This window comes from Lycorma delicatula, chromosome 4, assembly GCF_047948215.1.
Source record: "Lycorma delicatula isolate Av1 chromosome 4, ASM4794821v1, whole genome shotgun sequence".
NCBI classification, from domain to species: Eukaryota; Metazoa; Arthropoda; class Insecta; order Hemiptera; family Fulgoridae; genus Lycorma; species Lycorma delicatula.
In genome coordinates this window covers 131,468,841-131,482,963 of record NC_134458.1, presented here as the reverse complement: position 1 = coordinate 131,482,963, position 14,123 = coordinate 131,468,841, and the positions used below count along the sequence as shown (strand labels likewise).

The window sequence follows — 14,123 nt, the reverse complement described above, 5'->3', positions numbered from 1 at the left end:
CGATGGACTCTCACCGCTATTATTCAACTCTGTTCTAGAAATGATAACGAGGGAATGGCTCAAAAAAGCCCCCAAAAAACAAAAATAGGCCAATAAATCAAAAACTTCCATGGTTTTGCCGACAACTTGGCACTGCTAGAAAATGACATCGACAAAACTAAAACACAGATATAGAACTTCAAAACATTATAAATAACATTGGCCTCAAAATATCATTCAAAAAGTCAGAAATTATGCCCCAAAACCAACACAATTAAAAAAAGTAAACATAAATGGTAATAAAGCCAAAACAGTAACAAACCCAAATGAAAAAACCTCAATCCAAACAAGAACAAACTAGCTAAAGCCCAAAAATTAACCTGGTACACCTACAGTAAAAAAGTCTATCAACAAACGCAAAAATAAGACTAAAACTGCATTTTGTTATTAAGCCACATATGCAGCAGAAACACTCTTCCACCTGAACGAATAATCAAAGAACAACATACTTCAGAAAACTGAAAGAAGAATTGGAAGAACCTGCATCAACAAAAGTACCAGAAAGAGAGGCAGTGGAGGATCGTGTCCTATAAAGTCTTGTACAAAGAGTTGGAACCTAACTGATGCCATGCATAACAAGAGACTAGAAGTTTTTGAACATATCATGAGGATGCAAGATTCAAGACTTCTGAAACAGCTGGTACAGTACAATCTCAACTACAAAATCACAGAGACAGGATGCAAATGGATTAGAGAAATAAGAAAGGATCTAAGGAAATTGACCTTAACACCACACCACAGACAAGATAAAATTAAACAAAATATCAAGCACAAAAACAAAAATATTTTCAACACCAGAAAGGGCCTGGAAATAAGAACGTATGAAAAAGTACTTGTAGGATCGCAAGACCCGAACAGTCCCTTCTGACTGACTAAATAATCCCAATGGATAATGGACTGACTAAATTGATCCCAAGCGGTCATAAAGATGAAAAAAAATAATAAAATCTCAACATGTTAGAATTTAGTATTTGATAAGATACAGATGTCAATATGATACTCCTGTTCTTATTAAAATATTTTCCAGGATAAGCAATGTACAAATTAATGTACAACACCCTAGTATTATGGGTGAACTACACAAGAAGACTCAAGAATTAATCTTGCTGTGTCAGCAAGTTTAATTCTTGAGTCTTCTCAATGTCAACGTCAACAATTGTGTCAATTGTTAACATTTTAACCAATAAATTTTGAGTAGTATTAAGCAATAAGATCGGTTCAGAATGTTCTTTTTCACTCCATCAACATACATTATTTCTTAAGATCATTTTTTTTAAATAATCAATAATGCAGTTTTTACTTGTTTATGAACTCAACTCCACCCCTTCTTTGGATTTAGTGGGTTTCATCATTTCGTTCTGTCATCAATAAAGGATTGGTCATTTTTCTAATAGTTTATTATCAATGAAAAATACAATTGTTTTTGGATAGTGTAAAAAAGAATAGAAATAATAGATTCATATCAAGTGAGATTAGACTCAACTATATTATCTCGATCCCCTTATTTCAGTGAATTGGCTGCTCAATTGCAATACTGTTTTGCAATTGCCCCTAAATCATTCCTTTCAATATAGTAATTTTCTATATTAAATACAATAATTAACAGTACTGCATTAGAGTTCTAAGATTCAAATCCTAGTAAAGGTAGTTACTTTTATACGGATTTCAATACTAGATTGTGTGGATATTGGTGATTGGGTTTCAATTTAGCACACATCATAGGAATGATCGACCTGAGACTGCACAAGAATAAAACTTCATTTACATTAATACATAGAATCCTCTGAAGTAATACCTTATGGTGGTTCCAGAAGCTAAACAGAAAAAGGGAGTACTTCATTAGAGGCTTACTAAATTTGTAAATCTGTTTCTTGATTTTGAGTAAATTGAATTATAGGACAAAACTCATGATCAACAATTTGTTTTGTTGGAATGAGGATAGTATTTTTGGCATTTAAAGACTTAATCAATCATGTGACTGCATAGTCTAATTGAAGTTAGATATAGGAAGATTTTTTGTGTGAAACCTTCGGTGTTAGAGGAAGGCGCAGGGATCGCGTTTCACAAATAAGTTAATTTGATAGTTGAGGGTTGTAAATTATGGTAGGTGGTTGTAGATGGAAGAGGCCATACGAAGGTGATAGTAGGTTGTGTACAATGATGAAAATGTCTGCTGAGGTATTTGCATCAGTGGCATCCCGACAGAGAACATACTGATAACTGTGTTGTGTTATAAGTTTAGAGAGTCTAAAAGACGACCTCCAATAAAGCTCATCAGGATTAGGAACAGAGAGGCTGATGTGGCAACTGGGATCATCACAAGGTGCGTGTCCTCCCCTATAGGGGGGGGGGGGGGGGGGGGGGTCAGGAAGAGTACTTTGAATAATTCACATTTTCTTGGATGTCATAATTGGGGTTAAGTTAACAGACTTGGGAGCTGGGCTCATGTTCCATTATATGAACCCCTTCCATAATTGTTCACCTATTGTAGTGACAATTATAGTTACTGGCTATCAGTAGGTTATTCACAAGAAAATAACTTACAGAGATTAAGATTTACTTTATTTAAACAATATACATTGAATCTCTTCTTTGTTATAACTGTAAATATTGTAATGAAATACTATAAATTGTTTTCTACTTTGTACATGAATGTATCAGTTTGTATTGAACAGGAAAATAATATCATTTCTTTACCCCTGTATTCATTTAATTCATACAATGAGGTTGTAAGATCTACCAACTTAGGAAGAAACCCCCATTGTTTATTTACAAGAGCGTAAGGTACTGCCCAGTAAATGTGTTTGCAAAAACAATCATGAAATGAAATTTTATTTTAGTAGATCTGTCTTCTGGAAATGCAATACCAGTTGGAAGGTTAACAAGCTCCATTTGCTACAGCTGTACACTCCATATATTGCTGGTGTGCAAGAATCTTACTTCCATCAAATTTTGGGATCAGCAGCTGAGGATATGTAAAGATACCATTGTTGATTATATATATAAAATTTGTTTTAAATAAATAAATGATGGCTGGTACTTATTTAGGTTAAGCTCATAAGATTTATTTTCCCAATGAACATTACAATCTGTAGCTAGCAAAAGGCAGTAAGAAACCCCCCCCCCCCCCCCAAATGGCCCAATGAGATGAGGATGATAAATGAAGTGTCTCATGAAAATGAGATGGAAATAGAAATGAGTTGATCTGATTGATGAAATTTCCATTACATGGAAATGCGACTATACAGACTCTTGCTGACCATTCCTGAGTTGTGTTGTGTGTTTAATTGAACCCCAACCTCAAAAGTACACTGGTATCCACTGCTAGTATTCAAATCCATATAAAAGCAGGTAAAACTTATACTAGGACTTGAACTTCAGAACCTTCGATTTTGAAAATCAACTGTTAAATAACTGATCTGGGACAATGAGCCCAGTAGAAAAGCTATTAGATAAGTACCTATTTAAACTATTTGCTTTATCTATTTAGTAATTTATACTCTAATTTTTCAATTATAACACTTGAAAAGAACAAATTTCTTACATGAAAACTCAGTTTCTTTGTGTTATGTGAAATAAATGTAATTTTTACTGAATCAAATATTAATAACAAATAATAATACCTAATATACTAGAACACTATATGTGTTAACTGACCACAATGAAAGCTGAATTTGATGTAGGTTATGTAGATATTCTTAAATAAAAGAGAAAGTTTATAATGGCAATGACACTGTCAAAAATATAAATAAGATTTCATTTTAGAAATAGGAGGTACACCTTTTTATCAGCTAGTATCTCGTACCTCAATTAATAATTTGGGGTTTTTCACAGCAACCAAGTAGGAAGAAAAATCTTGAAAAATCCTAAAGATAAAAATCACCATCTCATTATCTACTAAAAGACTAGGATATCACAATACAGCCAAGATAACAAAATTCTTATGCACTTATCCATAGAAGGATAACATAAAAGGGAATAGAGGAACAGGACAATCAAACCAGAAAGAGACTGCCTCTGTCTGGGAAGTTTTCATCTAATCCAGGCCTATATAAAAATTACTACATTAAAACTAACTGAAGAGATGAATTGGTGTAGTGGCAAAAAATATTAATTAAAAAGTTTTCTTCAAACCAAGTAGCACATTACAACACTCAATTTATTTCTACATAATTTAAATTATACTAAAATTATTTACCCCATTTGGATATTTATTAGCAATGCGCATTAATAAATATGGATTTAGTAAAGTTAGATGCTTCAGACCATAAGGATGTTTTGATGAAGCAGCTTTGTGTAGTTCAAATGCATGATCAAGATAATTAGATGCATCCTGAGGATCACACTGAGCTCTCAGTAGCAGTAATTCACCTTCACATTCAAAACCAGAAACTCCAACTTCAATAAGAAACTCAACCTGTTGTTGTACCTTTAAAAATAAAAAAAATATATATAAGAAAGAAATCTATATTCATAACATTTAGAATAACCCAAATAATGGGTTTTATACCTGAACCAGTAGACCTCAGTGTCTGATAAATAGTGTTACTCTACACACCTTAAAGAAGTAATAAAAAGTTATATAAAATACTGGCAATATATAGTTCTAAAATACAGTCAATATAAAGAGTAATAAAAGCTAAAAAATAAAATACTTTTTACATGGATAACAATGTATCAAATATGAAACAAAGTTTAAACAATGTATCAAACATAATACAAACACTGAAAATTAAAAACATGTAATATTATACTGTACTACTACAATACTGTAACCAGTATAACAGAATCCTACCAATTAAGAAGAAAGAGTAGAAAGTATAATAATAGAATCCAGAAAGGGGCGAAAAGAAACCCTTTTATTATAGGTAACAGGCCCATTTAACAATCATCTTTTACAATACTGCCCACTGACACACTAAACATATGTTGATCCACGAGAAGAGTTACCAAACCAAGGTTTAGAATTTCATGGGGAAAATGTGAGGATGGTCAATCATTCTGGTCCAGACTGACAGGTAGAGGATAGGAGTATAAATACTCCAGAGAAGACAAGTTGAAATGAGTTCTGCGAGTCAGTCTAGGTGAGACATTATGATGTCAGTCTGTGAGATGTGTAAGCGCTGATGGTGGTGTAGTGGTTAACGTACTTGCAAATTGCGAGTCTGTGAGATGTAAATCGACAAGGAGAGTCTGCAAAAGCAGTACTGTGAAATTAGTTTAAGCAAGACATAATGATGTCAGTCAGCAAGATGTGAGTTCTGCGAGATCATTGAAGGAGTGAATTTCTAGTTTAGGTATGACACAATTACAGTAACATTACAAGTAATTCCATTACATGAAAACACTGACTTACTAAGAATACAAATCGAAACCCAGGCATTAATAATTAGGCAATTATGCAACTGCTTTGACATTTTGTACAATTCCTGAGTAGGAACTGGATCCTTGGATAATATCACAAGTACATGGGGTCACTACTCCCATTTAAATCCAGTAAAGAAGTCGCTGTCCTGCTGCCTATCAGAAGGTGCAGCATGGTCTGTAATACTTCTAGGCCTACCTGATTGTGGAGTATCTCCAGTTCTTCTTGTATTTTAAATCTTATGTTTATCTTGGTCTATAGTGGAAAATAAGAAAATTTCAGTTTAAATTCTTCTTGGTGGTAGCACTATCATTAGGTACACAGGTATAGAGGTGCAGGTAGAACCAGGACAGCTGAACCAACTCCTATAGCACTTTATAGTCTAGTTTACTTTTTTCCCCAGGAAACATCATACTTTAACCATGTTTACTTAATGAACTTCATAGTGAAGAGTAATCAGATACTTCCATCATTAGATTCTATATTATTACACATAGAGAAAAATAAATGGCTTCCAGAAATTAATTTCTTATTTGCAAATAAAGTAATGAATTTTTACTCTTTTAAAATACAATTTATACTGACTTTCTTATTCTCCACTACACCAGTCGGCATTTGCATAAACTGAACATAAGATTTAAAATACAAGAAGCACTGGAGATTACTTCATACAGGTAGGCCTAGAACTAGTTACACTTTAGAAAACAACCTGTAGAAACAGTAGTATAGAATTCTCAAATATCAACAAAAAAGGTTGGCAATACACTGGAAATACCGAAAAGTTTACAAAAGATTCTACAAGAATTGAAGTTTATATATTACATGGTTTACTTTATGCACTTCTTGGCAAAAGGTCAGAATTTTGTGAAAAATACTTTTTATTGATTGTGAAATAAATCCTCACTTCTCTACCTCAGTGGCATGGTCTGATAAAGCATACATCAAATTGAATGAATAGTGTAGTCAAATAACAGGTTGTCTAAAAAGTATTCAGCCTTTTGCTCATGAGGTAGCGTTAGTGTATTCTGGCAAAAATTAAGGAAAGCCAGTAACATAAACACCAATGACCTAAACATCCATCACCAAATAGTGTTAAACCATTCTGAGAAAGCTGGAAACAAAAAGAAGTTTGGATGCCCATATGATCTGACTCAGAAAGAATTACATGAAAAATTTACTCAGAAAAATTAAGTTAAAATTTTTTCACTGGAAACCACAATAGTTCTACAGCAACAGGATTATGATGTTGCCAGGAAAATAACAGTCATGAATAAAAATGTGCACTCGTGGTCTCAATGGTATTTTCCAATAACTATAAATGTGTTCTCAATTTTGACATCCAAAGGGTCAATACTCTTTAGACAACCTAATATCATTATTGCTGTGATGAAAATTCTCGCATCATTATGGAAAAGAAACTAACTATACTTGGAGTTCACGATTGATGTGCAATCACAAAAAGATTGGGATGTTATTTCTCCTACAAAAGTGCAAAAAATCATCTTGAGATGTTACTATTTCCAAGCTATTAAACAACCCTTTGTTTGTCAAAAGATGAAGCACCTCCCTACTACACTCCAAGTTAGAGAATACCTTGATCAAACTTTTCCTGGATGAATATAACACAAAGTAACATTCTAATATGATTTGATGACTTGTGATTTTTTTGTTGCAGGAATCATCAAACACATGGTATTTCAAATACAAATGACATGAACTGCCTCAAGCAGTTACTTGCAAATTCAATTTTATAAATCAGAACAAAACTTTATTGGAAAAAATTGACAATTCAGTGGTTAAATGTTGCCATGAATGCATAAAGCCAGAAGAACAGCACTTTGAACTCTCCCCTTGATGTGTATTGTACACATAATAATAAAAAACTTTTTTAAACTTTAAAAATGAAAGTTTTGTTATTAGAAATTGGAGAAACTGACTTCTAACCTAACAGTTATATAATTCCATATCAGCAATAAAACCTAAAATATAAAAAAAAAATGTTAATAAAGCATATTTAATACGCAGAACTTGAATATTAAACAGGGTTATCATAAATGAATGGTGCGGTTTTGAACATGGTTTAAATTAAAACAGAATTACTTACAGTTTATGTTTTTTATTTTTCAAATTTGTCATCTCAAACATTTTTTTACATAATTAATAAATTTCAATATGTGCACCCTCAGTCGCTCGACAAATGTCCAAACAATACTCAACTTCTCTCCAAACATTAGTTAACATTTCTTTGTTAATGGTTGCCATTGCTTCATTAATCCTGTTTTTTAAGTGGTTTAGGTGGCAAACTTTTTGTGTATAAACAACGCTTTTGATGTACCCCCACAAGAAAAAATCGCAAGGTGTCAGGTCCGGACTCCTTGGAGGCCAAAGTATGAGTCCTTGCCAGCCTATCCATCGATCTCCAAATTTTTCGTTCAAAGCGTCTGTGACCAATGCATTGAAGTGCGGGAGAGCACCATCTTGTTGGAAATGAAGTTGATGAATGTTTTCGAGTTCATCCAGCTGAGAAAGCAATAATCGGTTAACATGTTAAGATACACAACTCCATTAATTGTTTTTTCAGCAAAGAAGAAAGGCCCTATTACACGATTTTTCATCACACCACACCAAACATTAACTTTAGGCGAATCGCATTTTTTCTCAATAATTGCGTGTGAGTTTTCAGAGCCCCATATTCGTGAATTGTATCTTAACACATCCATTCACATGGAATGTAGCTTCGTCTGTAAAAATGATTCGTTTCCACTTATTCTGTCCAACATTTCAACAGCGAAATTGTAACGTTTTACACCATCATCGGGTTACAATTCCTGCAGTATCTGGATTTTATAAGCGTATAATTTCAGTTTTTTATGTAAAACTTTGTGAACTGTTGATTTTGGAATACCTAATTCAACGCTTCAACGGGGGATGGACTTCCCAGGACTTCTAATTGCCGATTGTCTAATTAGTTCAACCGTTTTGTCTGGTACACTTGGTCTACCGGTTGGTTTCTGTTTCTTAACCGATCCAGTTTCTTCGAATTGTTTGAACCAACGTGTTATGTTATTTTTGTGTGGTGGATCTCTTTCGAATTCACGTCGAAACGCACGTTGAACTAAAATTACGGATTTTAATTTAGCCATCAATAAAACACACTTAGGATTATCTTTATCAGAGAACATAGTAACTCACTAAACTCACCGCAACAACAATACAAGAACTGACGTTGTGGTTACAACTGCTGATAAACAAACTATTGGGTTGGAGGCTTTCAGGGATACCAATATAACAACTAATAATTTCCCTACAATCTTCCTATGAATTACTGAAACCGCACCATTCTTTTATGATAACTCTGTATTAAATAAAACTGAAAAAATAATTTGACTAACACAGAAAAATGTACTTATTATTTAAGTAAAAATAATGTTTTTTGCCGGTGTCTCCATCTTCAGTTTTTTTCATTTTTTATATTAAAACAATTTATGATGATTGAATTAAAATCAGCTGAATATACTTTTTGAATAGCATTGACATTTAATTCAAAATGACAAGGTAAAAGTTCTGTCGGAAAAGCACCAAGTATTTTCATAAGGTTTTGTCTTCTAAGCGTGATTCCTAGCGCTCTTTTGTACAAGAGCAGGGAAATAAAGACCCTTCGGGTGTCATCAATAGAGTTCTTGGTTATAAGAATAAAAAAGATCTTCTGTCTGTTCTCTCGACCAAGGATGGAGGAGTTATAATAGTCAAAGATCGTGTCCTCACTCTTTTGATGAAGGATCAACTTCCAGATGATACTGAGGTTAGTGAAACCACTTACCATCGACATATTTGAATGGAAGTTTTAGATTTTCACTCGGGGAATTTGTCTTCTGAGATTACTGAGGCAGAGGTTCGCCAAGTAATTTGTAGCCTGACTAGGAATAAAGCCCCCAGATATGATTGTATCACAGTGGAGCTCCTTGTCGCACACTGCCTGTAATTCTTGGTCCTTGACTAGGGTTTTTAATAGGATGATTTTGGCCAGATATTTCCCAGCGTGCTGGAAACATGGCGAGTTGAAACTACTCTTCAAAGGTGGTGACAAGGATCCCAGTGTAAATACTTCTTACCAGCCTCTGACGCTCTTGCCTGTAGTAGGTAAGGTTTTTGAGGTCTTGTACCTCCACATCAATAGCAAGTTGACTTCAAATCGTATGCTGATGGATAACCAGTATATGGTTTCTGCCCTGGCAAGGGAACAAAGAACGCTATTCTTATGGTAATGGATTTGGCTTTGACCAGTGAGTGCAAGTATGTACTTGGCATCTTTTCGGACATATCAGAGACCTTCAATAACTTGTGGTGGCCCTCTGCTTTGTTTCAATTGCAGCAGCATGCACACAAAATGAGAATGAGACTCGAGCTATTTCTGTAACAGAACCATTGTCCTTCATGATAGCAGCTCAGAAGTAGGAAAGACCCTGTCAAAAGGTTGCTACAGAGCAGTGTTTTAGGTCCACTTGTCTAGGTCGATGAGTTTGACTCTCTAATGCGATGGCGGATGCCCAGTGGCTGCCACATCGTGGCTTATGCTGACGTTGGGGTGCTGCTGATTGAGGGCAATTTGCATGCCGAGATAGAGCTCAGAGCAATGCAAGCATGGATACTAAGGTTGTGGAGTCTTCAGCATAAGATGGTTTTCAGTGCAGAGAAAACCAGTATGATGTTTTAAAAGTCATCTAGCTGCAACCCACCACCCACAGGTCGTGATGGGTTTCTATGTTTAGAAATATCTGGGTGTTATACTTGAGAGACTTCAATTCAGGGAGAACCTACAGTTTGTCGCAAGGAAGGCTGTAGATGCCTTCTTTGGCGTCCGTAGAGTCATCAATCCTGATTGGGAGTTGAATTATCGTACCATGCACATTCTTTACAAAGGTGTCTGTGAGGCCATAATGTTGTACACTGTGCCCATCTGGGTTCATTGTCTACAATTCCCATCTTATAGGGACATTTTATTGCGAGCCCAGCATCTTCTGTTGTTAAATGTTGTTGGAGGCTACAGAACTGTCCCAAGAGAGGCAGTCTCTGTGATCACCGGCATAAAATCTCTTGATATATTGGCTACGGAATATAACAAGTGGTATATTTCTAAGAAGGAAGGCCTTCTTACTTCTGGGTACATGCAAGAAATTGAAGACCAAGGTTTTGACTGTTGGCAAACTAGGTGGAACGATTCTTCTATTGGTTGATATACACATGGAATATTTCCAAATGTTAGAGAGCTGTGAGCAATCAGGTTTGTTTCTCCCAATCGGTACACAACTCAATTCTTTTCAGGACATGATGCATTTAGGAATAGTTTGACTAGGTTTGGTTTTGGCTGAATAGGGCTTGTGCCCAAACTTTAGGATTGAGGACACCATGGACCATGTCCCTTATGTTTGTTCCCGATATGAGGCTGAATGTAACATAGTTGTTAGGGAGCTAAAGAGAGTGAATTCCTTTCCTGATCTGTGAGTCAACTGGAAGACCCGCAGAGAATGGACTATAGTGGCTGGCTTCCTCCCTTTCCTCGCACTCAGCAAGCCTACTGAGGGAGTTTAAGTAGTGTAGCAGCCTGGGTGGCTAGGATCCACCTAGACAGTTGATTGGCCAGAGGTAAGTGTGTTAGCATCGAGTCATGGTCAGTTTAGAATTTGTGGTGATTATTACTAAATGTTAGCTGTCGGCGGAACAACTGCACTGCCGACGGTATGGATAACCATGCAGCAGTGAGGTGTAGCGTTGTTTTGACAAGGGCAGTTTTGAATGAGCAAACCACTGTTAGCAAGATGGCAACTGCACTGCCGAGAGCATGGATGCAGCCGTGAGGTGTAGCAGCATCTCAACGATGGTAGTAAGTGAAGGTAAATGTCACGCGATGGAGCTGAGTGGGAGTAGGAAGTCTGTCCACCTCTTCCTTATAGACCAGACCGGTGTCCGCTGTAACACAGACAGAAGTATGAACTGAAATGAGTTCACTAAGAAACTAGGAATAAATTCCGTTGTTGCGAGCAACATTTTTTGGTGGTATGATGTTTATTACTATTGCCTCAAATCTTGAGACATTTTACACACAATTGGCTCTGTAAAGTGTAGAACTAGGTACAGGGATTGTGCTTCCATGAACCCGGTTAGCTAGTTCAGAGAGCAACGGTGTAGAACATTCAAGATGTCCAGATGAGCCCTGCAGCAAAGGCAAAAGCTGAGTTTATAAATCACCAATTTAAATGTCTACCAAGGCATTTACATCAGTGGCATCCCAATGAGGCCTGGCTTATTATTATGAGATGTAAAAAGTTAAGAGGGCGAAAGAAGACTCCCGTTAAAGCCAATCAAAGCTAGGAACAGGGGGATGATGTGGCAACCGGAAGCATCGCAAGGCCCTGGGCCTTGTGATGCTTCCCCATTGTGTGCCTTGTGTGCCCCCTACGGTATCTTCCCCTATGGGGCTGGGATGTATATAAAAAGTGTTATTTTTGCTTAAATAAATATAGGAAAAAATGTATCTTACTATTTTATGCTTTAGTAGAATTATATTTTGAATTTTATCTAATAAAATAAAAAATCAATTCTTTTTTAATTCTTTTCTACTCAATCCTTTGTTGATGAAGAAAAATCATGTAGTAGACAATAATAATAATAGTTACAATAAAACAAAATTACGAGTCCTTATAAATAAGTACTTAAACAAAATTACGAGTCCATATAATTAAGTAATAAAACAAAATACCTGCATATTAGGTCCATTCTGAGCCATCTGGACCACTGTAAGTCCAGTAAGTGCTTCAACAGATGAATCATCTAATTTAGTTGCATTACGATAATATTTTGCAGCGTCACTATATCGTTCACGAAGAAAGCTCTGATGTGCAATAAGATTAAGTGATGAAGCAAGATGAGGAGCTAAAGTCAACACACGTTCTGCTAAACGGTACGTTTCATTCAGAACAGATGAATTACGACCAGATATGCAAGAGAATAACTTTGCCATATTACTTGGTAATTCATATGATGTAGGTTCTTCTTTTTCTAGCACAGCTACTAATCTTCGTAAACTCAGCGCTCCTTCTTCATAATGTCCATCAACACAAATCTGATGCAAAGCTCGTATCTAAAAATAATTTTAATATTATTACTATAAATAAATGGTATAAAACAATAATTTATAAAACTTTATTAATGAAATAGCACCCATTCTGTCATTAAAGAATTGACTTATACCTTTTTTTTCACATAAATATTATTTTTTCTTATTAATATGGACTCAAGTGACCTTCAATACACATGTTTATATCTTCTGCCTCTACAAAATGATTTCACGCATCACACTATCATATACATCAGATAAATACTAAAACAATGGTACATATTCAACTAATTCGTTTTAAGACTCTCCAATAAGTCCACACCACCTTAATAAAATTCTTGTGATAACCCCTACCCTTTTAAAATTCATCAAAAAAGCTGATCTACTATACTTTTCCTGATAGATTTAAGTTCTATATATTAAGTTCTATAAATTTCTAGAATCTTTTACAAATCTGTTCAATCGGGGCCTAAAAGGAGCTGTGATTTTTATTCTATTAGCAAGTGTACTTACAGCTTTTTGCACCCTGAATTGCAGCCAGGATATTTAACTTAATAGATTAAAATCATTCAGAACAGCAGCCTGGAAATAATTTTAAGGAGATAATAAGCAAAAAGTCTAATTTTTATGACTTGCCTTCAAACTATAGTTATAATCTTCTCTATGGAAAGGCAAGCATGAACTTGTCACCCTGAAACCTTGAATTCTACTAACTTCTATTTCCCACTTGCAAACAGAACAAGCGTGGCAACTAAAAAAAATCCTTTCATACCTGTCCAAGGTTAGAAATGTTAAGTGAAAAAGTAGAAGAAGAAAGGGGATGATGACCAATACAAAGCAGTAGGAAAATTACTTACTAGTTATGGAATAATGAATGATTATATAGGTCAACTTGTCCATAGTTATCTTACTTACTTGTAAAGCATACATATTGTTTTGATCAAGTGATAAAACTCTTGTAGCAGTGTCCAAAGCTTGTGTCCAATCTTTAACTGCCAATAGTAATTTGGCTTTTTCAATTAAAGGAACTGTAACTTTAGGGAATCTGACAATTAATTGATTCAATCGAGTAATGCCTTCCTGATAGGGTAACGTTTTAACTTCACCTAATACTGCTTCAATATTCTGCTTTTCCTACAACCAAAAATAATATTACATATTAACTTCAAAAATAATTACCAAAATTTAAAATTAAGGCTCAGAAAAATAAAGCACCACACATTTAACAAAAATAGAAATAAAATTTATAACAACCAAATGTCATCATCCAAGTCACTAAATTTTGAGTTTACTATATTGTCACTCTTGCTGTCATCTTCCAAAAACATTGTAAACGAATCCCTTGTATTATAAATTACCTTAAGACTGTGCAATTTACAAGGCACAGTTCAAAATTAAGAGCTGATCAGTAACAAAATGAGAACAGTTGAAAAAATGAAAAATTTATCGTTTCAAGTACTTAAACATTTACTTTATTTTTCTGCATAATCACAATTTCATTCCATACACGTTTGATATTGTGAAACAAGCTTTTTCAAACCCATTCCATAAAATTCCACTGCCTGGGATTGTAACCATTTTTGCACAGAGATTTTCAACTCTTCA

At 34.9% G+C, this 14,123-nt stretch overlaps 1 protein-coding gene across 5 annotated transcripts in view; it reads right to left on the bottom strand.

Moving 5' to 3' along the window:
- Positions 1-14,123, bottom strand: part of LOC142323876 (tetratricopeptide repeat protein 21B) — a 107,998-nt gene that overhangs the window by 49,843 nt on the left and 44,032 nt on the right. For all 5 annotated transcript variants that reach the window (XM_075364177.1, XM_075364178.1, XM_075364182.1 and 2 more), the window contains 3 exons: positions 13,434-13,652; positions 12,162-12,542; positions 4,238-4,468 (listed from right to left, as the gene is read on the bottom strand). In XM_075364177.1, the coding sequence (XP_075220292.1) occupies positions 4,238-4,468; positions 12,162-12,542; positions 13,434-13,652 (831 nt within the window). The remainder of the gene's footprint in view (positions 1-4,237; positions 4,469-12,161; positions 12,543-13,433; positions 13,653-14,123) is intronic.